The sequence below is a fragment of the Carya illinoinensis genome, chromosome 7 (assembly GCF_018687715.1).
Source record: "Carya illinoinensis cultivar Pawnee chromosome 7, C.illinoinensisPawnee_v1, whole genome shotgun sequence".
Taxonomy (NCBI): domain Eukaryota; kingdom Viridiplantae; phylum Streptophyta; class Magnoliopsida; order Fagales; family Juglandaceae; genus Carya; species Carya illinoinensis.
In genome coordinates, this window is record NC_056758.1 from 33,667,954 (window position 1) to 33,695,700 (window position 27,747).

At 38.9% G+C, this 27,747-nt stretch overlaps 4 protein-coding genes across 4 annotated transcripts; 3 read left to right on the plus strand and 1 right to left on the minus strand.

The window, feature by feature from the left end:
• The first annotated feature begins 2,355 nt into the window (after positions 1-2,355).
• Positions 2,356-3,373, plus strand: LOC122316347 (disease resistance protein RPP13-like). The gene has a single exon (XM_043132877.1). It carries the CDS (start codon positions 2,783-2,785, stop codon positions 3,371-3,373), a length of 591 nt encoding a protein of 196 aa, XP_042988811.1. The 5' UTR covers positions 2,356-2,782.
• Positions 3,374-7,268: 3,895 nt separating this feature from the next.
• On the plus strand, positions 7,269-9,520 carry LOC122316348 (putative disease resistance RPP13-like protein 3). The gene is made up of 3 exons (XM_043132878.1): positions 7,269-7,474; positions 7,600-9,138; positions 9,225-9,520. Exons 1-2 carry the CDS (start codon positions 7,269-7,271, stop codon positions 8,552-8,554), a joined length of 1,161 nt encoding a protein of 386 aa, XP_042988812.1. The 3' UTR covers positions 8,555-9,138; positions 9,225-9,520.
• An 852-nt stretch (positions 9,521-10,372) lies between these two features.
• On the plus strand, positions 10,373-17,137 carry LOC122317448. Its single transcript, XM_043134554.1, has 9 exons — positions 10,373-10,868; positions 11,495-11,531; positions 11,633-11,711; positions 11,800-11,845; positions 11,928-12,026; positions 15,122-15,190; positions 15,273-15,621; positions 15,738-15,886; positions 16,204-17,137. The coding sequence occupies exons 1-9, from the start codon at positions 10,443-10,445 to the stop codon at positions 17,017-17,019; spliced, it is 2,070 nt and encodes a 689-aa protein (XP_042990488.1). The 5' UTR covers positions 10,373-10,442; the 3' UTR covers positions 17,020-17,137.
• Positions 17,138-23,102: 5,965 nt separating this feature from the next.
• Positions 23,103-25,558, minus strand: LOC122315180 (glycosyltransferase family 92 protein RCOM_0530710). Its single transcript, XM_043130969.1, has one exon. The coding sequence runs from the start codon at positions 25,172-25,174 to the stop codon at positions 23,417-23,419; it is 1,758 nt and encodes a 585-aa protein (XP_042986903.1). The 5' UTR covers positions 25,175-25,558; the 3' UTR covers positions 23,103-23,416.
• Between the last annotated feature and the right edge of the window lie 2,189 nt (positions 25,559-27,747).

Below are 27,747 nucleotides of genomic sequence, written 5' to 3' on the forward strand. Positions count from 1 at the left end.
TACGTCAGGGCTTCAGTCATTTCGTATTCCAGTCACGTTTCATCTTGATTACTTATGTATGGGGTCACAGCAATTGTGACGTATACACTACGTGAGACACAGCAATTGTGACACGTAGAATACATGGGGCCACAACAACTGTGGAGTATGTATTTAAGCAGTTAAAAAATAAGTTTCCGTAGAATACATGGGGCCACAACAACTGTGAAGTATGTATTTACACGTAGAATACATGGAGCCACAACAACTGTGGAGTATGTATTTTTCATGTTAAGTCAAGTTTGTGTAGAATACATGGAGCCACAACAACTGTGAAGTATGTATTTACACATAGAATACATGGGGTCACAACAACTGTGGAGTATGTATTTTTCATGTTAAGTCACGTTTCAGAACAAGTTCATGATAAGTTAAGTTTCATATCATGTTCATGTTAATTCAAGTTTCAGAGCAAGTTCATGCTAAGTCAAGTTTCAGATCAAGTTCATGTCAAGTCAAGTTCTGTTCATGTTTCAATTTAAGTTATGTCAATTATGCTATGTTGTACGCCAAGTTATGCTTTAATTACTTATGAATTTGATTATGCATTTATGCTTTTACTGTCATCCATGCATCATTAGCTTGTGTGGAAGTTTTTTGTTAACTTACTGAGATTTATAATTAAATCTCACTTTGGTAGTCCCAACTACCATTCCCCCCGAATGGTAGATCTTGTTACAGGACCTGAAAGAGAATCAGGAGCTGATCAACTAGACACAGTTGACGGTGCGACATCAATGTTAATATAGTAATTAATGTAAATTATTACTTGTACGATTGAGTTGCATCTCTAGTACTTTTTGGATCATAACCATTTTGGACTAGTGTTATGATCTTAGTTGTTCAATGGGTTTTTATGTATGAAGTATGTTTTAAGCATTTGAGATATTTTCAATTTGGTGCATAGTATTGCTAAAGAAAAAATTTATCTGCTGCGAATATTGCATATTGTTAGATGCATGTTAGGAACATTGCATCTTATATGTCATGAACGGGGGCATGTAACCTTGTGTTGCATGTCTCGACGCTTCAAATGTCCGTCCGATCCCAAACAGAATTTGGAGGCGTCACAGTTGTGTCAATCGATTAGAATCTGATACACGACACTGGCATTAATTCCACATGGCAATATTCCAGTTGGTGGATCTAATGTGAGTAAGAGCAGCGGCATTCATTTATGCACCTACATACACAAAGTCATAATTGCATAATTAATATCACCTTAAGTTTTACTACATTGAATTATGCATCTCCATATTTTTGTAGAAAAATTATACACAGCAGTTTCACACTTTTTCACATCACTTAAATATGTAATTTTATTATTTTACTCTCTTTTATTCTATACTCAAAAATTTTGGTATGTTGGGTGTGAAGCTGCTGTATAGTGTCTCATTTTTGTATAGTTATGAACAATACTTATTCAAATTTAAAAATCTACTATTCACTATATATCTTATTTTACAAATTCTCTCTCTCCTCTCACTCTCTCCCTCACAATCCTTTCCTCTTCTCCTAGCTCCCTCAACAACGCAACAAACATTCACCTTCACTTTCATTTGATTATTATAATATATTACATTTTTTTATCATTTTATTATAATTTTAATATTAATATATAAAAAAATTATATTTTTATTATTATATTGTATTATTTAATACCAAATGTATGTAGAAATATATATATATATAAATTAATTTTAGGAAAAAAATTAATAATAATAAAGAAATCATATTTCATTATTATTTTGATTTAAATATGAAATAATATTTTATTATTATTTTAATTTAAATATGCATACTCAAATGTGAAAAATTTTCTTAAATGGCAAAATCAATATCTAAAAGAAGTGTTTATGCATATGCATAAACTAATGCTAATGTTCTTAGATGGAGAGAGTTCTTTGCAAAAAGTTAAGTTAGGATTAGACAGTGAGTTGATACGAGATGAATTGAGATAAAAGTTAAAAATTAAAAATTAAATAAAATATTATTAAATATTATTTTTTAATAATATTATTATTTTGATATCAAAAAAATTGAATTATTTATTATATTTTGTATAAAAATTTTAAAAAAATTATAATAATTAGATAAAACGAATTAAAATAAATTTGAATCCAAACTGCCTACACCAAAGATGCTTTGAAAATCCAGATACTTTATCTCAAACGCGTGAAAAATCCACCCACCTCATGAGCTTTCATCGACTTGTATGTTGTTTGAAAATTCAGATACAGGCCTTTATCTCAAACGCGTGAAAAATGTTGATTTTTAACACTAGTTGGAATTATTGAACTAGCTTGGGCTAGGCATTGATACAGGCCTTTCTGATCGATGCTTTTCTTTTCTTTTTCTTTGTTAATACATCTGCCTTCCAAACTGAGTTTCTACTACCATTCCTTCCCTCTCAATATCTTCACCACAGCCTCAACCAATGAAAGGAATTAAGCGAGAGAAAAAAAATAAGTTGAAGATTACAAGAGCTGAACTTTGTTGGGTTTGGGGTTGAGCAAGAACGGGGGAGAGTATTTGTAGTTTCGTGCTAGAGAAATTCTCGTGGGTATTTGAACAAAAAGAAAAATTCTTTGGTGGAGGGCAGGATGAATTCGATTCGCTTAATAGTGACCTAAAGCTGGCCTATGCATTTATCAACGAATCCAGGGGAAAACACAACGAGCATGAATTACTGACAGAGGCAAGGAGGCAATTAAGGGACATCGCCAATGAGGCTGAGGATGTTATGGATGCATTGAAGGTTGAAGACCTGAGGAGGAACTTGGTGTGGAAGATAATTCGGTACCCAATGATGTGTCATGATGCAGCAAAGAAGATAGAGGGCTTCAACCATAAAATCAATAAAATCCTGGATACTGTACAAAGGTACGAAGCGGAAGCTACTCCAGTTGCAGCGGTGGACGTTGCACTGGAAAGACATAGGAGTGTCATCAAGGAAACAGACGTGGTGGGCTTCGCTATTGACTCTACAAAATTGGAGAAGCAGCTTACGGAAGGGGATTCAAAGCTTGGTGTCATTTCAATCATCGGCATGGGAGGGTCGGGTAAGACCACTCTTGCCTGGAAGATCTACAATACTCTTCTCGTCGAGAGGCACTTTGTTTGCCGTATATGGGTGCATGCATCTTTCCAATTCAGAACCAGGGACTTGCTGCTTGAAATGTTAAAGTCTGCGATACCAGAGTCTGACGAATCCATGGGGGCACTCGAAGACATTGAGAGGATAAAAAGAAGGAGGATGAACGGAATCGAAGGCATGAGTAAAGATGAAATGAAAAAAAAGTTGTTCAAATACTTGGAAGGAAAGCGGTATTAACGTATGTGCTTCTATTGCTCATAAAGGAGACACTGCACCAATAGCAGAACCATCACAGCATGTAACATAGCCTTTCACAGATTGCATTGCATTCTGTTATTCTCTACGGTCATGTAACAAACTTATTCTTTATTCCCTCTTGTAAAAAGTCTATATATAGACTACTGTTAGCACAATGAAAGTAGTGAGAAAAACTTTCCAATTCTGTTTTGTTAACATGGTATCACGAGCCACACGACTCCACTAGTCTCATCGAATCCATGGCCTCTTCTTCTTCTTCCTCCCTCACTGAATCCATGACCCCACCCTCCATCACCGCGTCCTTTTCCCATATAGTCACCACTAAGCTCACTACTGAGAACTACCTACTCTGGAAAGTCCAGACTTCTGCCTATCTTCGTGGTCAGGATTTATATGGCTACGTTGATGGCACTCATCTTAAACCACCTGAATTCATCTTCGATTCTGCCACTTCCCCTCCCACACCCAACCCCGCTTACTCTCTCTGGAAACGCACTGATCAACTAGTACTCAGTGTTCTTTTCTCCTCTCTCTCGGACTCCATTTTAGGTCATGTTCTCTCCTCCACTACTGCTCGAGAATTATGGAACTCTATAGTCTCCATGTTCTCCTCTCAATCCCAAGCTCAAGAATTCCAACTTCGATTTCAGCTCACTAACCTCTATCGAGGTGACCAATCCATTACGGCTTACTTTGGCAAAGTTCGTCTACTTGCCGATTCTCTCACTGCCATTGGCACTTTCATCTCCGAAAAAGAACTCGTCTCCTACATCCTCAATGGCTTAGGTCCTTCTTATGAATCCTTCCTCACATCCATCACTACCCGCGCTGACCCATTAAATTCTCATGACTTATTTCAGCTCCTTCTAATCCATGAAAGCCGACTCACTCATATAGCCAAACTTTCCCCATCTTCCTCTGATTTTTCAGCACACTTCACCTCCGCCACTCATGGTCGTGGCCGTGGTTTCTCTCGTAATCCCAGACAAGGTCGTTAGTTTCCTCTGATATTTGGGGTCCATCCCCCTATGTATCACGTTTGGGTTTTAAATATTACATTTCCTTTGTTGATCATTGCACCCGTTACACTTGGTTATTTCCAATCAAACTCAAGTCTGATGCAATACAAATATTTACCAAATTCTTACCTCTTGTTGAACGTCTTTTTAACACTAAACTAATTAATCTTCAAACTGATGGTGGTGGGGAATACAAACCAATCACTACAATGTGCCAATCACTTGGAATCAATCATAGACTATCTTGCCCTCATACACATCAACAAAACGGGCTTGTTGAACGCAAGCACCGTCACATTGTTGAAACTGGGCTTGCTCTTTTGGCCCATGCCTCTCTTCCTTTCTCTTATTGGGCTGATGCCTTTGAAACTGCGATTTATCTCATCAATCGCCTCCCGACCCCAACTCTCAACAACAAATCTCCCTTTTCCATGATTTACAAAACTGACCCTGATTATAAATTTCTCCGGGTTTTTGGATGCCTCTGCTTTCCTAATCTTCGCCCCTATCTCTCACACAAATTACATTTCCGCTCCACTCCATGTCTTTTCTTGGGCTACAGCACGGCCCACAAAGGTTACAAATGTTTTGATTTTAAACAACACAAAATGTACATCTCTCGGAATGTCACCTTTCATGAATCTACTTTCCCTCTAAGTCATCACCAGCCCATTACCTCTTCCTCATCTCATAACCCGTCCATCACTACTCTTCCTATTTTTCCCAACTCCATCTTAGGCCCAGTCCCAAATCCTTCTCTTCCTACAACCCCAACTTCTCATTCCCCTTCTTCCCTTCTCGGCCCAGGTCCCCAATCTTCTCAACCCACCAATTCTCCGTCCAGCCCAAACCCAACTAATCCTACATCTTCTTCAACCTCCAGCGTCTCACCTCCAACAACCAACTTACCTTCTCCTTCACCAGTACGTCCCTTACCAATTCTTATCCCGCCCCGATCCCCGATCATCACCAGAGCCCAAACCAACTCTTCCAGACCCAAAGTCTTCCTCGATGGTACCATACCGTACCCATCTCGACACTGTCTCACCACCAGCATCACCGTTCCAGATGATCCTTCAAGTTATTCGGTTGCCTCAAAATACTCTGAATGGCGTCAAGCTATGGAGCAAGAATACACTGCCCTCCTCAACAATCAAACTTGGACGTTGGTTCCACCTGTTCCGAACTCCAACATCCTCGGCTGTCGATGGGTTTTTCGCACCAAAACAAATGCAGATGGCTCCTTCCAACGCCGCAAAGCCCGGCTAGTTGCCAAGGGCTTTCATCAACAGCCCGGTGTCGATTATCACGAGACCTTCAGCCCCGTCGTGAAGCCCACCACAATCCGCCTAGTTCTGTCCATTGCTGTATCTCACGGCTGGCCCTTACGGCAACTTGACATTGAAAATGCTTTTCTCCATGGCACATTAACAGACACTGTCTTCATGCAACAGCCTCAAGGATTTGTAAGTCCACAACATCCCACTCATGTATGCAAGCTGTCCAAAGCCCTGTACGGCCTTAAACAAGCGCCACGAGCGTGGTTCGCTCAACTCAGTTCATGGTTAACAGAGTATGGCTTCACTCCATCCAAAGCTGACCCGTCCCTTTTCATGCTCACTCAAGGTAACACTCTTATTTACCTTCTCATCTATGTCGACGACATTGTCGTCACTGCATCAAACACCTCTGCCGTTGATACCTTACTTCACGACATGAGCCTAGCCTTCCCGGTACGTGATTTGGGACAACTGTCATTTTTCTTAGGACTTGAACTTGATTATACTCAGCATGGTGTCTTTCTGTCTCAAAGAAAGTACATTAAGCACCTTCTGTCTCGTAGCAACATGCTACATGCCAAAGCCGTGACCTCACCAATGGCCTCTACCATCAAGTTGTCTAAGTATGACACACCTGACTTCGATGATCCATCCTTGTATCGAAGCTTAGTAGGAGGTCTTCAATACCTTTCATTCACTAGGCCCGATATATCATTTGCAGTAAACAAGATCTGCCAGTTTATGCACACACCGAAAAACTCACACTGGATTGCACTAAAACGGATCCTCCGATATCTCAAAGGTACCATCAACCAGGGTCTCTTTTTTGCTTCTCACTCAAGCTTCACTTTGCAAGCCTACTCCGACGCTGACTGGGGAGGATGTCCCGACGACAGGAGGTCCACTGGAGGATTCTGCATCTTTCTTGGTAAGCATCTGATCTCATGGTGTTCCAAGAAGCAGAAAACTGTTGCCCGATCCTCCATGGAAGCTGAGTACAAATCATTGGCCTCCTCCGCTGCTGAACTACTATGGCTTCAAACCTTACTTCGTGAACTTGGTCTTCCATTGCATCATGCTCCTACTCTTTGGTGTGATAACCTTGGAGCAACCTATTTATGTGCCAATCCAGTTTATCACTCCAAGACAAAGCACATGGATATAGACTACCACTTTGTCCGAGACCGTGTAGCAGCCAACACCTTAAAGATTGCCTTCTGCAGCTCCAAAGAACAACTGGCTGATGTTCTAACCAAACCCATTGTTGCTGACAAGTTCATCAAGTTTAAGCCTCGTCTCAATTTGGTTGACACCCCCTTGGACTCGAGGGGGCATATTAACGTATGTGCTTCTATTGCTCATAAAGGAGACACTGCACCAATAGCAGAACCATCACAGCATGTAACATAGCCTTTCACAGATTGCATTGCATTCTGTTATTCTCTACGGTCATGTAACAAACTTATTCTTTATTCCCTCTTGTAAAAAGTCTATATATAGACTACTGTTAGCACAATGAAAGTAGTGAGAAAAACTTTCCAATTCTGTTTTGTTAACAAGCGGTATATAGTAGTCATGGACAACATCTGGACAACCGAAGTTTGGAATGAGCTAAAAGATGGTTTTCCTGATAACTCAAACGGAAGCAGAATATTGATCACCAGCCGTATAAAAGGTGTGGCTTCAGAAAGTACTACCCACTTTCCCCCAATTCTCGATGAAGATGAAAGCTGGGAACTCTTTAGGAAGAAGGTATGCGTAACAGAGGAATTTCCTCCCCAGTTAGAAACTGTGGGAAGGGAAATCGCAAAAGGTTGCAAAGGCTTACCACTTTCAATTGTGGAATTAGGGGGCCTTGCAGCAGTCGAAGAGAAGAAGACACACCGAACGCTATCCAAATATAAAGACGATGTGCGAATTCCTATCTTTGTCGTAGGACAAGATGCAAGGACATACTCTCCTTGAGCTACACCCACCTGTCGCAGCACTTGAAATCATGCTTTTTGTACTTTGGAGTATACCCAGAAGAATTTGAGATCCCTGTAAGGCAATTGATCCGACCTTGGATAGCCGAGGGATTCATAGAGCATACTGGCTCTAGATACATAGAGGATGATGCCAAAGACTACTTCGATGAGCTGTATAATCAAAGCTTGATCCAAGTGGCTAGCAGCAGGACAGATGGAGGAGCAAAGACATGTCGTATTCATGCTCTTCTACAACACATCTCCATTTGCGAGAGCAAAGAAGAGAAGTTTCTTGAGGTATTTAGACATGTTAATCTTTTATCCGAGAACAAATCCCGTAGAATTTCTGTCCAATGTAGCACTCCTCGTTATATTGCTTCAAATCTCTCTCACGCTACTTGTGCCCGCTCTTTGTTGTTCTTTGGCCATGAGAAACTTAGCTTCGACTCATCCTACAGAAAGAAGCAGACCTACGGCGACCTTGATCCAAACCATTGGAAATGGGTCCACGAAAAGTTCTGCTTGGTTCGGGTGCTTCATTTTGGTCAACTAAATATTTACTCCATTCCCTCAAATATAGAAGAATTGATCTGTTTGAGGTACTTGAGAATAAAGTCTGATGTTCTGAAAGTAATTCCAGCTTCCATTTGCAACCTTAAACACCTAGAAACCCTCGACCTGAAAGGTACTTTTCTGAATTGCTTGCCTACAGGGATATGGGAGGTCAGTAGTCTTAGAAATCTGTATATGTCTGGGCCAGTGAGTTTACCGGACCATTTTTACCCAGACGTCAAAGCTCTTTGGAAGCTCCAAGTCCTTTCCACTGTATCCCTTAACCCACAAAATGTGAGCCTCATTGTTCAATCTGAACTCTTAAGGAAATTAGGAATATAATTTGCTTCGGACGACAGCAACTGCAGAGCTGTTGAGGTTTTGGCAGAGCTCCACCATTTACCTCATCTTCAAACATTGAAAGTCGTAAATTGTTCAGAAGGCCCCCGTCTCCCGACTTCATTTCCATCGACAATCACCAAGATCACCTTAAGACAAGTGTGCTTAAAAGTCCGCCGCGACATGAGAGTGCTGGGGAAGCTTCCCAACCTTTATATACTGAAACTGCAGAGTTGCTTGCTTTCTAGTAAGCTCACATTCTTTGCAGATTCGTTCCCTCGTCTGGAAGTTCTTAAATTGGAAAAATTGAATATTAAGAGATGAAGCAGAGGAGACGTACAATGCCATGCCTCAGGCATTTGGTCATCAAACGTTGCACTGACTTGAATATGCTCCCCTCGAGACTATGGAGTTCGAATGCTCTGCAAGACGTGGAGGTATTATGGAGCAACTTGGAATTGGTAAACCTTCTTCAGGAATCGCAGAGGAATCTTGGGTTTAATCTGCACATGTCCTCCTCCGAATGACGACTTTTATCAAAGGAGGGCAGTATAACGGTGGCTTTTTCAGGAGAACTAAGAGTTCAGGTACGCTTCATCTTTGTGTCAAATTTGACTTCCAGTTAAATGTTCTTGTTTTTATCTTTTCCACAATTTTTAAAACATGATGACAGACAACTTCCGTGGAATTGGACAATGCTGTTCCTTTCAATTGCTGCTACAACTTTCTTCCCCGCAAGGGTTTTGGAGGGGAAGAGAAGGTTATTGTTTCCTCTGAGTTGCTTTCTTTTGATTATTGCGGAATGATTAGGTTTGAATCGGCTTGTATGTCCTCATTAACATTTCTTATGGGGAGAACTGCATAATTTTTTATGGAGTTTAGACTTTATACTCTCCAGCAACAGGTGTAAGATGTACTTCCTTTACAAAAAGTTGGTTTCATTATGAAAATGGTAATTTTTTTTTTTCATATGCAAGACTTACATGTTATATATATCATTTTCCTACTCTTTATACTCTTGTAGGGTCGGTCCATCACTTCGAACTTGGTTGTTTAAGATCATTTTTGGGATGTAACTTATTTTTGGATTGCTTTTAAATAAAAATCTTGAACTATTTTATCAAATTTTAAAAGTTGTTTTCAAATTCACTCTTGAGATTTGGTCTCATCATTATTTATCATTTTGGAATATAGATATTCATTATATTAAATGTCTTTAAAATTTAAAATTATAAATGTTTATTATTGGTTTTGAAAGCAATGTTTTGGATTTAAATACATATATGATAAGATAAGAATTTGGCTTTACATTTTAATGAAAATCGTTTAATGTTGTTAATATGAGAATAAATGGACGAAGGTGTGGTACATGAGGTCGTAGTTTATTCTGTAGAAATAGATACGAAGGGCTCTGTCTTAGAGAGGTTTACTATATCAAAATAAAGAAATAAATAAACGGAAGAATAAATCTTATTCTTTTTATTTTTATTAAAAAAATACATTGGTTAAAAAATAGATGGAAGAAAGACCAACTCTTGCCCTACTTTAAAGATATCAAATATAGTTATTATATTTTTAAGTCTGCATATAAATTACACTATTTATATCATTTAAAAAATGAAACTGAATTTATAAAATTTAAATCTTAACATAAATCTTCTAAATATATGAACAAAATTTGAAAAAGCAGACCATATATCTTCATTTTACGTGAGACCACATTTCCCACGCCGTACGTGTAACTTGTACGTGACAACCAACTAACCGCAATATCCTAAATATTTTTTAAAGGAAAAAGAGGCTGAAAATAAAATTATTCTAAAATTAATTTAGCGCTGTTTGGGGAGAGAGAGGGGAAACGACGAAGCAAAGGGGAAGAAGAGAAAAGACAATGGGCGAGGTATCAGATACGACGATGACGATGCAACATCAGAAGAAGAGGAAGAAGAAGAAGGGACGCCCATCTCTTTTGGATCTCCAAAAACGCTCTCTCAAGCAACAGCAGCAACAACAACAGCAAATCCCTAACCCGATCCATTTAAGTCCTCACTATACCCGTCGCTCCACTAGCCGGAACTCTTATTCTGACCAGCCGGAGTGGGTTTCCGGTTCTGGAGAGGACGACGAACGCAAAGAAAAGAAGCACAAGCTCCTAAATGGTCTGAACCCCCATCCACATTACCCGACATTGTCGCAGAATTCCCTGTCGTTTAGCTCCAATCCATACGCCTCTGATTCTAATGCGAATGTTGAGGATACCGAGGCGGCCATCAAGAGGCGCAATATCAGCCCCGTACCTTACGCATCTGATGCAATGGTGATGATCATCAAATTATATAACACAATTTTCCCTTATTTTTTAAAGTGAATTTCTGAAAACGTTTTGAAGAACCAAAAGCCATATATATAGACTATATAGTGTGTTGCTGCTGCGGTTGTGTTTTGAAAAGTAATTCGAGTCGCTTGGGATTCCGCGCGCAATTTCATAGCTTTTGGGTTGGTGGGTTCGTTGGATCAACGAGTGGATAGCCACCTTTGACTCGGTCTAAGTTTGTAATATTCTTTAATTTTTATTGAAATTTGGGTGGGCTCTCAGTCTTCTCTTTATTATTATTATTTCCTAATTTACATCTTGCATCAATTTATTTATCTGTTTCTTGCTTCTGTATTCTTATTGTCTGTATTAATACGCAGAAAGACACACCCCCTCGTGTCTGTAAAACCTTCAACTTGTCTTTTCCTAGATTATTTCCAGATATTTTCTTTTTTACAACTGTACTTCCTCGGCTCTCCTTTGCCCTTAATGCAACTTTCCATATGATTATTGTTTTCGATTTCTATTAATGACCAAGTGTTAATGCAATTTCTTTTCTTTTAGTCTTTTTTTTTTTTTTTTGTCTGTATGTGGGTAATTTCAACAGAGATATTGGACTAATTTTGTAGGGTGACAAGCTTTTGAAAGCGACAGACACCTTAAATGGTATCGCAATTCTTTGCTGAAAAGCCTGTGGGGAATTTTTGTAGTGATTGATTTTTGCTTTCTACATGTATTAATCGTATATTATCATTTTATATGGGCAGGGTCGCAGGTGGAGTCCGGTCCCACGACACCTTTACCGGACAAAAAGTTATTGGTGTTCATCCTTGACAGGCTTCAAAAGTGTGTTTTGTTTTTTGCTCCGATTTTATTTTCATTTATTTCTTGTTTGAGTTGGGGGTTTGATCGGTTTATTCCAACTCATTCGCAGAAAGGACACTCATGGGGTATTCTCGGAGCCAGTGGATCCGGAAGAGGTGCATTTCTATGGTGATTCTCGTTTTTCGTAGCATATTTGAATACCAATTTCTGATTTGTTAGAAATTTATTTCCCTCCAGCTTCCTGATTACCATGAAATCATCGAGAATCCAATGGATTTTGGAACCGTGAGGAAGAAACTAGATGGGGGAGCTTATGCCAACTTGGAACAGTTTGAGGTTTGTTTTAGACTGCATTTCCTGCAGATTTGCGCGGGCACAGGCACACAATATGTTACATTTATATTTCTGTAACCAGAATTGTTAAAATGTCGACCTGTCTCTGAATTTTATTTTCGTTTTGACTATTATACGGGTCATAGATTTTCTACTAGTTATTTTATATTCTTGCCACTGTTTGTGCACGCTCACATGTACTTTAATGCCTTCAGTCCTTGGTTTATTTTTTATAGTTATTCAGTGCCTTGCAGCCGTTTTTCAATGAAGTTTGTTCCTTCTTATAGTAATTTCCATTGTGACCTGCAATTTCATGCAGTCAGCTCACTTTTGCAAATTTGTTGGTTTCTTTTGATTTTTTGCTTCAATCGAATATTAAATTAGTCTTGATTTTCTCCTAATGAAAATAATTGTTTGAGCACATCACTACTAGATGAAACAAGGGCTTAAAAATAACAGTGTTGGAATTTTGGTATTGGTATTTTCTATGAAGCAAATGACAAAGGAAGTACCAAACAAACTGGATGGGGAGATTGGAAAAAAGTGATTTTTTTTTTTTGATAGATAAAAGAAGTTTTATTGATCCTCGTAAATAGGCAAAGCCCGAGTACACAGGAAGTATACAAGAAAAGCCTAGTTACAAAAGCTACGTGCTACGGATAGTAGCATACAAATCATTAAGACCCGCTCCATTCCATGCAATAGAATGGGCCCAAAGCAACAGAGTATGAAAAAAGTAATCCCTAAAGATGTCCGGGGAGCGTTCCTTATCCTCAAAACAACGGCCATTTCTTTCGTTCCATGTGCACCATATTAGGCACAAAGGTATCATCTTCCATACAGCAGCAATCTAGCGATTGCCCCTAATCCTTTGCCAACAAGACAATAGGTCTATCACCCTCTTGGGCATGACCCACGCAATGTCAAGCCTCGAGAAGATTGCATCCCATAAAGCCTTAATTACTTCGCAATAAAGGAGAAGGTGATCCGCTGATTCACCGTTACGTTTGCACATGTAGCACCAATCCACTATATAAAATCCACGCTTTCTTAGTTTGTCGATTGTTAAGATTTTACCATGGGAGGCCACCCAACCAAAAAAAGCGACTTTGAGGGGAACATTACTCCTCCAAATACTCTTCCAAGGGAAAGCATTGGAGGAATGGGTCGACAAGGCTTTATGGTATGAACGAATTGAGAATTTCTTGTTTCCTGTGCCAGTCCAAAGTAGTTTGTCCTCCCTTCCTGCCCTTAACTTCAGCGAATATAGCACTCTATAGAGCTCAGTGATGTCCCCCATCTCCCAATCTTGCACAGCTCTAGTGAAACTCACGGACCAAGTGATGGAGTCAGAATTATTGCACATATTATCAACCACTGAAGAACCTTGGTCCAAAGCAATCCTATAAAGAGAGGGAAAAGCATTTTTCAAGATCACGTCTCCACACCAACAGTCATGCCAAAATTTTGTCCGCGTGCCTCTTCCCACCTCGAACCTGCAGTTGCCGAGGAAATCATCCCAGCCCTTCCGAATATGTTTCCAAAGTCCCACACCATAGGCCCCTTTGACTTCATTTGAGCACCAACCTCCCTATACATTCCCATATTTGATCTCTAAAATATTTTTCCAAAGGGCATCTCCCTCGAGAAAAGTGATTTCTTGAATAGTTGTCCATGGTTATCCCATCAAGGAAGTACTTTCAGGGGTAAGTGTTAAATTCATATTAGGTTGTGTCATGCAGCTCTCCAGGGTAAAGGTAGATGAGAATCTCAGAAACCAGGACCTTGTGTTACGACTTACCAATCTAAAGGAGTTAAATCTTTAGATAAATGTCATTGAATCTGTTCACGTGTATTTTTGTATTTTTCACAAGGAAAATGATTTAAGCTAGTTACACTGCTGCTGCTCATGAATGGGTTCTGTAATGTGTACTTGAGTAGTTTTTGTGGATCACATACTCTATTTGTAGTATATGATTCTCCTTCCTCGTAGTCAAACATCTGGTCCACACCCCTTATCATACAGGAAAAAGGAAAAAAGAATATAAAATAATGTACTAGATGCACCCGTACAGGTACAGCCTAGTGGTCAAACATTGGAAGTTCCATTAGATTACAGTTTTGGCATGTGGGGTCATGTATCCAGAGATCACTCCCCCATGGGTGGGATCCGGAGGACCCTGCCTTCATAAGATTCCACGTTATAAACAAAGTACTAGATGTGTTTATGACTGGATGTGAAAAAGTGTAAGCCATATGCAAACTTTGGTTACCTATAAAATTAATTCTTTACCAACATTTATGGTATAAGTTTCATTTCCATTGAATGGTGGAAATCTACTTCATCTTGTTTTCTTGAAGTTCCATTTGTCAGTGATGACTTTGGTCTTCTCAGTGTTGATGGATCTGATTCCTGTTAGGTAAATAAGCTCTCCAGTAATAGTTTTTAACACTCCATCAATAAGTAACATTATTTTGATACTTGTAACTTCCTTTATTGATTGATTGACAACCATAAAAAGGAGAAAGAAATTTGATTCAACACGTGGCTGCTATGAGAACAAAAGGAATAGAACTCCCAGCTAGGAAACATGAAGACAACATAGCATTGTGTCATCATTAGGCCATGCTAGATGCCTTACTGTCTGGAGAAAAGGTAAAGATAGAATGGAAATTGGATCAATATAGGAAATAGTCCATGCTCCAGTGAGTGCTATGGTGTCTTAAGAAAATGTACTTGTACGGCTTAGGTTAAAGAGTCCAACATCTCTGATGAATGGTTCTTGCTGTTTTATGTCGCAGTTCGTTTATGTGATTGGTATGTTATACTTGGGAATTATCAATGAATTTGGTCTTGGATCAGTTAACAAAGAGTTTGTGCATGAAATGGTATGATGCTTTTTTGTGATACATTTTGTTAAAAATATGACAAAATGTCTTTTAATTTTACCTTGTACACTGGATTTTAGTTTCCTGTGATATTGGATATAGTGAAGCTTTTTTTATTTTCCTCTAAGTTTGATTATAGCAAGGCCTTCTTTTATATCCTGACTTCCTGGTCAAGGAATCTAAAACTCTTTACTTTCTAATTTGTGCAGAAAGATGTGTTTCTGATATGCACAAATGCAATGCAGTATAATGCACCAGATACTATTTTTTTTAGACAGGTTCAGTCATCTCTGAACTTCAATTCTCATCTTTTTCCGGGGTTTTCTTTATTGAATAGCTGGAAATTTATGTTTTTCTTAGGCACGGTCTATGCAAGAGTTGGCAAACAAGAATTTCGAAAATTTGAGGCAGGATAGTGATGATAATGAGCCACAACCCAAAGTTGTTAGGAGAGGCAGGCCTCCAGGAAAGAACCCGAGGAAGTCCCTGGACAGAGCTCCTTTTGATCATGTTTGTCCCGAGCCTGCCTTCGATGCAAGTCTTGCCTCTGAAGGTGGTAATGCAAGGGGGGCCAATGCTTACAATCTAAGAAAAGGTCAGCCTTCATACAGGTTCCCACCTGCTGATACTGTGCTCAGGGCTTCACATGGATCTCGTAACAGTGAAACTTGTACCAGTTGGTGGCCTGAATGGGAGAATGAATTTCCCGGTAAGATTTGAAATGAGTTTGTTGTATTGATTTGTATATTATATATGTACTTTGTTAACGTCATTTGAAATTTCTAGCGTTTGCAACTGCTGAGCCATTTTCATCTTGGAACGCAGCTTCTGTTTTGAAGGGTGTTGTCAAGTATGGGAAGAAACAATTTGCAATAGATGAGAATAAGCGTGACACCTATAAGGATTTCTTGGACTCTGGTCATGGGCCATCTGTAATGGCCACCCTTGAGGGGGACTGGAAGCAACTAATGGCGGTATGTACGCCTGTTTTTCGTCTTTCTCGTAGTGTACTCTTCTTCTTCTTCTTCTTCTTCCTTTCTCTCTATTGGTGCTGAGGAAAAAAGTGGTGATGCTGCTTCTATTAGAACGTAGGTACAATAATTTTGAAATCTTGGCCCAATGTCTACTCTGAATGCAATTTATATCACCTATACTGAAATGTGATTGTCGAAAACCAGAAAATAATGCGCATTATTTCACCAATTTATTCTGTGCAACATCTGTGCTCTTGATATGTTTTATGGTATTATCTATTTGTGACTTTTTTTCCCTCAATGTAAATGTATATCAGGTAGGTCTAAACTTGGAGGATGGTTATGCGAGAAGCCTAACTCAATTTGCTGCTGATCTTGGCCCAGTAGTTTGGAAGATTGCTTCGAAGAAAATTGAAAGAGTATTGCCCTTTGGACTCAAGTTTGGTCCTGGATGGATAGGAGAAAATGAGGCATTAAACCAGGAGCAATCTTCAGAGAGCTCAATATCAGATGATGGTAAAAGTAAGCTTCCATATCACGTGACATCTGAATCAAATATGGCTTTTGCAAATGGATCGTTGTTGCAAGCTCAAGCAGAAAGAACAGGATTTGATTCACAATTTGAGTTGACTTCACTGAAAAGTAGTGTCGGTGGAAAAAAATCTATGCCTCCTCTTGAGATTCAGCCGAAATCGTTAGTTTGCTCTGATATGGATCGTTCTAATGGGGGGTTGGGGTCTGGTTTTCTATCACAAATAAGGATGGTGAGTCTTTCCAGATTAACTGGAATGTCTTGTTCTGATGATACTTCATTGCCTTCTCAAGCACTCGAAACAAATTCAAGTAACAACACTACCATTTACCAAATGCCCAGAAATGATGTTGAGTCAAATGAAACCAGGTTCTCCGAAATTGCCAGAACAATTTCTGGAAATTTATTGGCCTTGGGCCCTGGTCTTAAGTCACATGGAACAGCAGAAGTGATGCTTGGCGGGGAGTCATCTTGGGAGAGATTGTTAATGCACCATTCATTTCCTCCTGATCTAAATGTGAGAATTCAGCAAACGAGTTCAACTAGTTCTAATGTCCAGATCGGTTCACCTCAGCAGCCGGATTTAGTGTTGCAGCTCTGAGGATATGCTTTTTTTCTTTTCTTTTCTTTAATTTTTTTCGAATTTACATAGGAGTGGAGCTCCTAGGAACATTGACTATTGATGAAGCTATGTATAGAAAAGTATATCCGATCTCAAATTATCATATGTTAGGAGGTTGTGGTACGGGGCATATAATTACAATTGAAGTAGAAATGAGAAAGAATAAAAGAAATAATAAGGAATTTCAATTGTAGAAGAATTTCACTTATAGTAAAAGGATTACAAGAATTTCTCTCTTGAATAAGGAGAGCACAATTGACAATACCCTCTCTTATAAAAGGAGAAAAATCACTCTTTCTTATAAAAGGAGAGATAATATATAGAAGAAACTTCACTATTTTTCTCTCTAAAACTCTCTTTTTCTCTAAATTTTTCTTTCAAAATGGGGATAGGTTTCTAAAAGCAAAAACATGTATTTATAGAGTTAAAGGAGGTGGAAGATAGCGGAAACAAGTGGAAGATGGCGGAAGTAAATGTGAATGCAAGCTCAACTAGTCACCATTTTTTATCCATAAAAGTGGCTTTACCGCTACATATCTCCCACTTAAAGTCACTTTTGTAATCCTTCTATCTTTTCTACACTTTCCATCTCCATGCCGCTTACATATCTGCTAGGCCTAAGGAAAATCAACACCAGATAAACTTGTCATTATTAATTGGCTTTGTTAATATATCTGCTAGGTTGTCTTTTGTATGGATTTTTTGTATATCCACACTTCCTTCTTCCACCTTCTCACGAATGAAGTGATACTGAACTCGTATGTGCTTTGTCCTTGAATGAAATGCTGGATTCTTTGCCAAATGCAAAGCGCTCTGACTATCACAAAATAAATCAACCTTCTCTTGTACGTGTTCGAGCTCTTCTAGTAGCATTTGCAACCATATTGCCTCTTTGCTAGCTTGTGTAGCTGCGACATATTCTGCCTCCATTGTAGAAGTAGCCACGATAGACTGCAATTTTGAAACCCAGCTTACAGCTCCTCCAGCAAGAGTAAACACATAACCTGAGGTGGACTTGCTCTTGTCAAGATCACCTGCATAATCTGAATCAACATAGCCTCTGACAGTAAAGTCTGATCCTTCATAACATAATGCGACATTTGAGGTACCCTTGACATATCTCAGGATCCTCTTTACAGCACTCCAATGCTCTTTATCAGGATTCGCCATGTATCGAATAACCACTCCCACTGATTGTGCAATGTCTGGTCTTGTACAAACCATAGCGAACATTAAGCTACTCACTACTGATGCATACGGTACTCGAGACATTTCCATTCTCTCTGCTTCATTGCTAGGACTCATACTTGAGGAGAACTTGAAATTAATAGGAAGAGGGGTAGAATTGGCTTACAATCTTGCATGTTGAAGCATCGCAAGATTTTCTTCAAATAATTTGTCTGAGAAAGCCATATCTTCCTATTATTTCTGTCTCCGTAAATTTGCATCCCTAGAATCTTGTTTGCTGGTCCCAAGTCCTTCATTTCAAACTCCCTAGCCAACTGTACCTTTAAGTCTGTAATACGATCTTTGTTGGGGCCTGCTACCAACATGTCGTCAACATACAACAACAGAATAATGAAATTACCATCACCAAATCTCTTGTAGTAAACACAAGGATCTGAACTATGTCTGTTGTATCCAAGGCTCATGATAAAGGAATCAAATCTCTTATACCAACATCTCGGCGCCTGTTTGAGACCGTATAGAGTTTTGTTCAACCTGCAAACCAAGTTCTCTTTTTCTTTTTCTTCAAAACCTTTTGGTTAGAGCATGTAAATTTCTTCTTCAATTTCTCCATGAAGAAATGCAGTTTTCACGTCCAGTTGTTCTAAGTACAAGTCAAATGTAGCACACATCGCAAGGACTACTCGAACTGTTGAAAGTCGAACAACAGGAGAGAATATTTCGTTGAAGTCTATGCCTTCTTTCTGAGCGAATCCTTTCACCACCAATCTAGCATGATACCGCTCCACTTGATCATTGCCATTTCGTTTGATCTTGTAAACCCATTTGTTTCCGATGGCCTTTCTTCCTTGTGGTAGTGGTACAAAATCCCATGTTTTGTTTTTATGGAGAGCTTCAATTTCTTCTTGCATTGCAACCATCCACAGAGAAGCTTCTTGGCTATTTGTAGCCTCATGGAAATTTGACGGTTCTCCATCTTCTGTTAGTAGACAGTATGCGACATTTCCCTCCATGATGTACTCTGAGTGCCAAGTTGGTTTTCTTCTCTCCCGAGTTGACCGTCGAACTTGTGGAATTGCACACTCAGCTTGTTCTTGTACTTCGTGCTCTGATATTGCTTCAGAAGAATCTAGAACTTCTAATTCTTGTCTTTCTTCAACTTGAACTGTAGTAGTCTCTGGTTTCTTTTTCGAAGCGCTATCATTTTCTTTTTCTTGTATCTTATCTTCTACAAATACAACATCCCTGCTAATTAGCACCTTGCGGGCAGTGGGATCCCACAGGCGATACCCCTTGACTCCATCAGCATACCCTAAGAAAATACATTTTCTAGATTTTGGATCTAGCTTTGATGTTTCTTGGGCGTTGTACATAACATAAACAGGACTTCCAAATGTATGTAAGTGAGAATAATCAGCTGGCTTATCAGTCCACATCTCCATCGGCGTTTTTAGATCAATTGTGGTTGATGGTGACCGATTGATCACATAACAGGCAGTCTTGACTGCTTCTGCCCAAAATGACTTGGCCATTCCCGCAGTTCTCAACATCGCTCTTGTTCGTTCTAACAAGGTTCTGTTCATCCGCTCTGCTACTTCATTTTGTTGTGGAGTGTATGCCACCGTGAGCTGCCTTTTGATACCTTCTTGTTGACAGAAGCTATCAAATTCAATACCAATATATTCTCCTCCATTGTCTGTCCTTAAACACTTAATGTTCTTTTCAGATTCAAGCTCAACCCGCGCTTTGAATATTTTGAAAACTGGAAATACATCTGTTTTATTTTTTATTGGATACACCTAACATCTCCTGGAGTAATCGTCAATAAATGACACAAAGTATTTTGCTCCTCCTAGGGACAAAACTGGTGCTTGCCAAACATCAGAATGGATTAGTTCTAAGATAGCTTTACTTCTAGCAGAGGAACTACTGAATTTCAATCTGTGCTGCTTACTAATAACACAATACTCACAAAAGGGTAATGAAACCTTTTTGAGCCCTGGAAGAAGCTTTTGTTCAGCAAGAATCTTCAAACCTTGTTCCGACATGTGGCCAAACTTACGGTGCCACATCATTGTTAATTCTTCTACCGAACTTGCCAGCGCAGTGGATGCTTCTCCTTCTTGTTGTGTTTCTCCTTTAAGCATGTACAAATTTGCAGCTATCTTTTCCGCTTTCATCATTACAAGCACGCCTTTAACTATTTTCATGATCTCATCTTGACTATGGGTTTTACACCCACTATTATCTAATTGTCCTAAAGACAATAGATTTTTCTTCAAGCCTTTCACATGTCGTACCTCCTGAATGGTGCGAACTGTACCGTCACACATCTTCAATTTAATGGTACCAATACCAGCAATCTCCAAGGCATGATCGTCTCCCATGAACACAGATCCTCCTGAGATAGGTTCATATTGATGGAACCATTCTCTCCAGGGAGTCATATACCATGTTGCTCCTGAGTCAATAAGCCAGACATCAGCGAATCTTCTTCTACCTTCAGTAACTGTTGTTGCCTCACTGTATAAAATTTCACCATCATCTGAGATGCTTGCTACACAACCCTGAGCTTTTGACAACTCAGGGCCTTTTCCTTTGGCTTCTTCGTTCTTCTTGAGATGCCAACACTCCCTTTTGTAGTGCCCTTTCTTGCCACAGTGATGACACTTGACATTCTTCTTACTTCTGGATTTTGATCTACTCTGATTTTGACTCCCACTGGAGCCACGTTCCGTTGATCTCCCTTTTGTCATTACCAAAGCTTCGGCTTACTGTGAGCCTCCTGGTCTATCTTCTTTGCTTTTACGCCGACTTTCTTCTTCAAGAACCGCAGCTGCAATATCATCGAAGACTAGAACTTCAATGTTGTTGGTTAAGTTGATGATAAGTTGATCATACGAATCAGGTAGATTTTGAAGTAGAATTTCAGCACGTTCACCCGTCTCTATGTTATGCCCCATTGCTGTGAGCTGTGAAAATAAAGTGTTAAGGGTGTTGATGTGGTCTGTCACCATAGTTGACTCCATCATCCGAATGGTGTAGAGTTTTCTTCTCAAGAAAATTTTGTTGTGTAGTGATTTGGCCTCGTACAATTTTGTCAGAGTATCCCATATCTCTTTTGCTGTCTTTTTCTCTGCCACACTTGACAATACTCCATCAGCTAGTGCTAGATGCAGATTAGCAATAGCATTGTCATCCATCTCGTTCCACTTGCCGTCATCAGTGATCTCGTCGGGCCTATCTCCAATTGCCGTCAAGCAATTATCTTTCCTCAAAATTGCTTTTATTCTCATTTTCCACAATGAGAAATTACTCCCATTGAACTTCTCTATTTCGTACTTCGTCGCCATTATTGAAGATGCCTCTTTTCCACTAACTGATCTAACTGTAGCACGAAAACCGGCTATAAACCTGATGCTCTGATACCACTGTTAGGAGATTGTGGTACGGGGCATACAATTACAACTAAAGTAGAAATGAGAAAAAATAAAAGAAATAATAAGGAACTCCAATTGTAGAAGAATTTCACTTATAGCAAAAGGATTACAAGAATTTCTCTCTTGAATAAGGAGAGCACAATTGACAATACTCTCTCTTATAAAAGGAGAAAACTCACTCTTTCTTATAAAAGGAGAGACAATATATAGGAGAAACCTCACTATTTTTCTCTCTAAAATTCTCTCTCTTTCTCTAAATTTTTCTTTCAAAATGGGATAGGTTTCTAAAAGCAAAAACATGTATTTATAGGAGTTAAAGGAGGTGGAAGATGGCGGAAGCAAGTGGAAGATGGCGGAAGCAAATGTGAATGCAAGCTCAACTAGCTACTATTTTTTACCCATAAAAGTCTATAAAAGTGACTTTACCGTTACATCATATCGAGACAAGATTATAAACAGTGGAATAATCCATTTAATGCACAATCATCGATCGTATATAGACACGTAACGGATGATTGCACTTTTCAATCGAAAACAAGCAATGAACTCCATTTTATTCTCTCTTCTTCATTAGAGTAATCGTAGCAACACTCGTATCTAACAAGTGCAATGATACAACATGGGTTGCCCGTAAACACACGAATAGGCTAATTCTGATCCTTTTTTTCTTTCTCAAGTTAATATACAGAGAACATAATTGATTTTTTTGTAATTATTATTCTCTGAGGTGGACTTTCCCCTCTTTTTTCAGCATTGTTGTTTTGTAGTGCCATGATGAGAAGGGCAATGCTTTTTTGTGGAAACCGGGCACTTTGAAAGATCCTTTATATCTTTCTTCTTTTGTCACTACAAAGAGAGTGCATTGTCTTCTTCAATCGATAAATATAGTGGAGATGAAGGCACCAGGCTTGTTCGAGCGAGATTGATTTGATTTGATGCAGTTGAAATTGTTCAAATTATGGAAAAAGTTAAGGATCCCGCTAGAGCTTCTCGCTCTATTTTTTTTTTTTAATTGTTTTTAGTTAGCAATTAAGAAAATATTATTTTATAATATTGTAAATTTTTTTAAAAAATTATTTAAAAGTATTAAAAAAATAATGTAAAAAAAAAGAAGAAAAGAAATAAACTAGCAAAACCCCCAACAGTCTCTATAGACACACTCTGAAATTATACTCTCAACTCTCAAACCAAGACTCTCAGTATTTCTTTTTGAGTTTTGTTATATATAAATAAAGTCGCGTACTAATCTACCTATTAATATTGATTCATTCATATTTAAAATTTAAATTAACATTATTTTTAATAAAATTTACTTTTTAACCAATCACACTAAATTAGTTCACAAATTAATATACAATTATACTTACAATTATATTTTTCCTTTCTTTTTTATTTGACTATTTAGGAAAAAAAATAAAAGAAAAAGGCCAAATAAAAAAAATGCAATGGATAATCCTCTCTTTTAAGGTTTAAAAAAGAAAAAGAAAAAACAGTACTAGAGAAAACCTACCCTGCTACTTCTCGCTGTTTGGTAAGTCGGTACCTCGTACATGTACACAGACTCCCACCAACAAATCCAACCATAACGCCTGCCCTCGGCCCCACCCCCTAAACCAATACAACTGTTTTAACTTTTAAAACTCGTCTCCAAACCTTTATGAACTTTGAAGACGAAAACATTTGAGAAAAAATCAAATAAATAGACACAATTGTTATTGGGCCTGTTTAAACCTCGAAGTAATTCATCTCTACCAAGCCGTTCTTCCATATCTGTGCGACCCAGTAGACCCAAACCACTTTTGGGTCAACAACTTCAATCTCTCGTCTCTAACCTCACAGAACTTCTGGGCCCAGCCTTTAGGCTCTATGGCTTCAAAACCTAAACCGGGTGTCCTATCCTTCGATTTCGGGTTGACTGCTTCCATCCAGTCCACGACATATGCGGAGACTCGCCGCCGGAACTTGGTTCGAAATTCGGACCACGCTTGATACTTGTAGTGGTTGACCACTGCGTCCTCCATGCTCATTGTCTTTGACCTGAACCCCTCCTTCAACTGAAAATGGTGTATCACGTTCAGCAACGTCGGATCCATTGCATCCAACAGCACCATGGACTTGTGCCGCTGCTCAATCTTCCGACGACACGTGTACCCCTGTGTTACACCCTCCGCTGGATGCGAAGTCTGATTCGACGGGCCAAACTCGTTGCACCTCAGAACGACTTGGCCGATCCAACGGTGTGATGAAGGCAACAATGACGAAGACGAGGGCGTTTTCTGTGGGGTCCTCGGTAGAAGTGAGGTAAGCATGTCATTGGAAGGTTTCTTAAAGTGATCCCACGAGGGACTAAAAACGAATTCATCGACATCAACATACAGCATCCAAGTGCACGAATCCTTAGCGTAGACCGCACAGTGTGAGAACCCAGCCTCCTGTGTCTTGGGCCAAATCCAAAACAGCGTCGTTACGTTGTAACCGTCTTGATTGAGCTCCTCAACGACGCGTTGAAGATCGTCGTCGCTGTCGTTGTCGTAGAGGATGAACTTTTGGACGCCGATCATGGAGTGGTACACGACCCACTCTTTCAAGAACTTAGCCACGTTGTGAACCATGGTGCATGCACAAAATATTGACCTCGGTTCTTCTGGTCTCCCTATGCCTAAGCTTCGTCGGGGCGTGTAGTACGCAACCGATGGAACCACCAGATTTTCCGTCACGATTTCGAGGGAGATTTTTATTCGCTCGCTGTCGGCGCCAGAAATAACTCCCATTAGATTGGGGTGAGGACACCTGAATACCTCTTGGATGGAGCTCGTAACTGCGGTTTTGACAAAGCTTGTAGTTCCGTCGCCAATCACACACAGGAACTCCTGGGGATACCGGTTGAGTCCCTGACGGTGGTTCACCCCCTTCACGAACAGAATGATGTCGTCCTCCGTCGAGAACGAATCGTACGCCATAAACTTCCACCTGATCAGCTCTGGCATTGGTTTCGTTACTGGAGATTCGTTCTCCGACTGTTTTATGAGAATCGGCTGCAAGAACGGGCGGAGACGGCGAACGCTGTCCGGCATAACGCACTTGAACGTGGTCCGGTTCGTGAACGCCAACACCCCGGAAAAAGTCGCAGTCGATGTGGCGTTATTTTGGAATATACACCGGTACTCCTCGCTGAAACTGGGAGAGAGGGGAGTCTCTGGCGGAACGATCACGAGGACCTCCCACGCTGGCAAGAGAACCGAGAGGGTGGCGATAGAATCCCATACAGAGGACACGTGGCGAGTGCGGGGGCGGCTGAGTTCTTGAGCATCACGGTCATGATGATTCTCTTGGACCGCATAGTTGAGACTATCCGGGTTAATCTTTGATCGAACAGTGAGATTGGACGTCGAGTACCGAACCGCTCCCACCGAGATTGCCTTGCGGGAGAGACGAACAGAAAAGAAAGCGTAGAGTACGATCGCAAGAAAACAGGAAAGAAGGGCCTTACGGACCCTCGGGCGCATGCTTTCGATCTTGGAGGTAGAGACACAAATTCCCAACGGAACTGGAATTCCTATTGAATGTACAACTGCAAGGTAGGAATTTCCTGAAAGGAAACATAAGGATCATTCATACTCGCTTAATTTTTTTCCAAACAATCTGGCAGGATTGATCTCTGCATGACAATATTTGCATGAAATGGAAAAGGGCTTTCGTTCACCTTCCCCAAGTTCGCAAAGCTTCCATTGAAGAGGGCGGAGAATGGAGAGGGAGGAGGTGTATCTTAATGAAGGTCCTACCCACAGGGTATCGATCGAGATGGGTTTGTAAAGTTCCGATTGCGTCACAGGCAGCTCTGCTTGTTTGTTGTGACGGCCTTTTATTTTTGGGATGTTCCCGGAATTGGAATTGGAATAACATTTGTTTCAATATATATTATACTACTGATCACAACTTCTTAACTAGATTAAAAAAAAAATCCTTAATTTAAGCTAATAAAATATTTTAGGAATAAAAATCACACTTTAGGTTAAAAATTTATTGCTTAACAAAAGAAAAATAAATCATTGTTATGGAAAGAAATATCAAATATTAATTGGTACACGATCGATGTTACCATATGTATATACTTGGTTTACAATTAAATCTTTGGCCATATATATGTTACTATGGCGTGAAATACGCAGTAAAGTACCGATTCCCGCCGGTGGGTCCATGTCTTGGGCAAAAGGTTTACGATATTTATTAAATTTAGTTTCGTGCAATATTTATTAAATAATATTTTATAAAAATTGTGATCGCTTTTGTTGTCCTAAGATATATTCTGCTTCCAATGCACACAAAGTTGGCTCCAAATTAAAACTTCATTCCAATTTGATCACGAAAGGGATCGATCATTGTATCCTTTGATTGCTTCCAAAGTTAACCTAAAGTGAAGCTTTATACGGCCGTTCCCGATCGAATCATACGTGCTCCCTCCCATTAAATTAGACGATTCAATTAACCAAAAATTCCACATTTCCCTTTTGAATTCTCATGTAACGTCTGATGTTTAAAAGTGGATATATATGATTAATACACCATCTATATGTGCAGTGGCGGAGCCACAAAACTTTTTGAAATAATATAATGATCACCCCTAAATTTTATACATAATTTTATAAATATATATAGAAAATAACCCCAAAAAAAATTTATAATCTTTGTATGCTCTATAAATTTTTTTAAAAGTTTCAATATGCCTAAAAATATCTCTCTCTAATTTTTTTTCAGTCCCAAAATTTTGTTTAACTTCTATTTATTATCTATTTTAAAGGATGTGGTTTTTCTAGAATTAAAATTAAATCTAGGAGAAATAGTAAACTTATTAATATGAATTTCAAAGTTTTGTGTTATACAATATTGAGCTTTTTAATATGAAAACCAAAATTAAAATATAAGAGAAATTATTTAAGGTCGATGATCTATATGAGAAATAGTTTGTCGTTATGTTTTTATAAATAATCTTCAATCTCTATTCAATTTATATAAGAAAATTGATGTTTGTAATCCTAAGACAATGTGTAAATCCCGCCCACATGTTTTGAAAAAAATAAATAAATATATGATTCACATAAAAAAATTATTTTTTAATGATATATTCTAATTTTTTTTCAAAATGATTACATAAAACTTGCACATCTTATATTCAACATTAATTTTTATATAAATATGCCATATAATAAAAAAATTTTGCCACTCCTCAACACAATTGTTAGTTTTATCACTTTATATATGATATATGAGACTCAAAATAACAATAAAAATAAATAAATTGATACGTAACCCGTTGACGATCGAGAGAGGCATATAAAAAAGAAGGATCGGACTTCAGCCAATGGTCTCGATCTAGTCTTGATATATTTATATCTATCAATAATTAAATTAATAGAAGAAATTAGATGGGTGAAAAGGGCTGCATGCAGAGCTGTTCCAATGGCTTTGGGCCGCGTACTACACATGAGGCCGGCCTGGGGCCGGGCATTTGCATGCATTTTTGTTTAGGCAGTCGTGTCTTGCACGACTATATATCGACGTGGTAATAATATTATTGGTCCGTATGTCATGCGTAGCCTGTAGTCTTCTAATAATACAAAAGCAAAACCTGCAATTAAATCATAAAGTTCTCAATTACTCAATTCTAACACCTCATGCGATCAAATTGAGCTGGGCATGCATGATAATTTGTTAAAGGTATATGTTGTGACAAAAGGGGAATGAGACAAGGCAACTTGAACTTGAAGTCACTTTACTTTTTTGTAACTTTGCATTAGATTCGTGTTAGTTATGGAAGCTTATAAATTGTATACGCATCATATGTTTAGCAAAAACAACCTTTTTTTTCCTTGTTTTTAACTTTTTAGGCAGATTGTTGTTGTGTTTTATTTTAAAGGCATGATCGTCATGATTTTCCTTTCATGTTGAATTTCATTCCTTTGATTTTCTTTCTCTTTTTTGTTTTTATCTCAACAACATTTGAAAGGTTACACGATTATGCTCTTTTATAGAAGTTGGATAAGCTTATCTAATTTTTCAAGATCACTAGGCTTGAGAAGTA

Bases quoted from the DNA above. Each gene is read 5' to 3' on its own strand.
- LOC122317448 (XM_043134554.1), top strand. From the start codon at position 10,443: ATGGGCGAGGTATCAGATACGACGATGACGATGCAACATCAGAAGAAG. The intron at 10,869-11,494 runs GTGATGATCATC...CTAATTTTGTAG, and splicing joins CTTACGCATCTGATGCAATG to GGTGACAAGCTTTTGAAAGC. The intron at 15,622-15,737 runs GTAAGATTTGAA...CTTGGAACGCAG, and splicing joins ATGGGAGAATGAATTTCCCG to CTTCTGTTTTGAAGGGTGTT.
- LOC122316347 (XM_043132877.1), top strand. From the start codon at position 2,783: ATGGATGCATTGAAGGTTGAAGACCTGAGGAGGAACTTGGTGTGGAAG.
- LOC122316348 (XM_043132878.1), top strand. From the start codon at position 7,269: ATGGACAACATCTGGACAACCGAAGTTTGGAATGAGCTAAAAGATGGT. The intron at 7,475-7,599 runs GTTAGAAACTGT...CCAAATATAAAG, and splicing joins ACAGAGGAATTTCCTCCCCA to ACGATGTGCGAATTCCTATC.
- LOC122315180 (XM_043130969.1), bottom strand. From the start codon at position 25,174: ATGCGCCCGAGGGTCCGTAAGGCCCTTCTTTCCTGTTTTCTTGCGATC.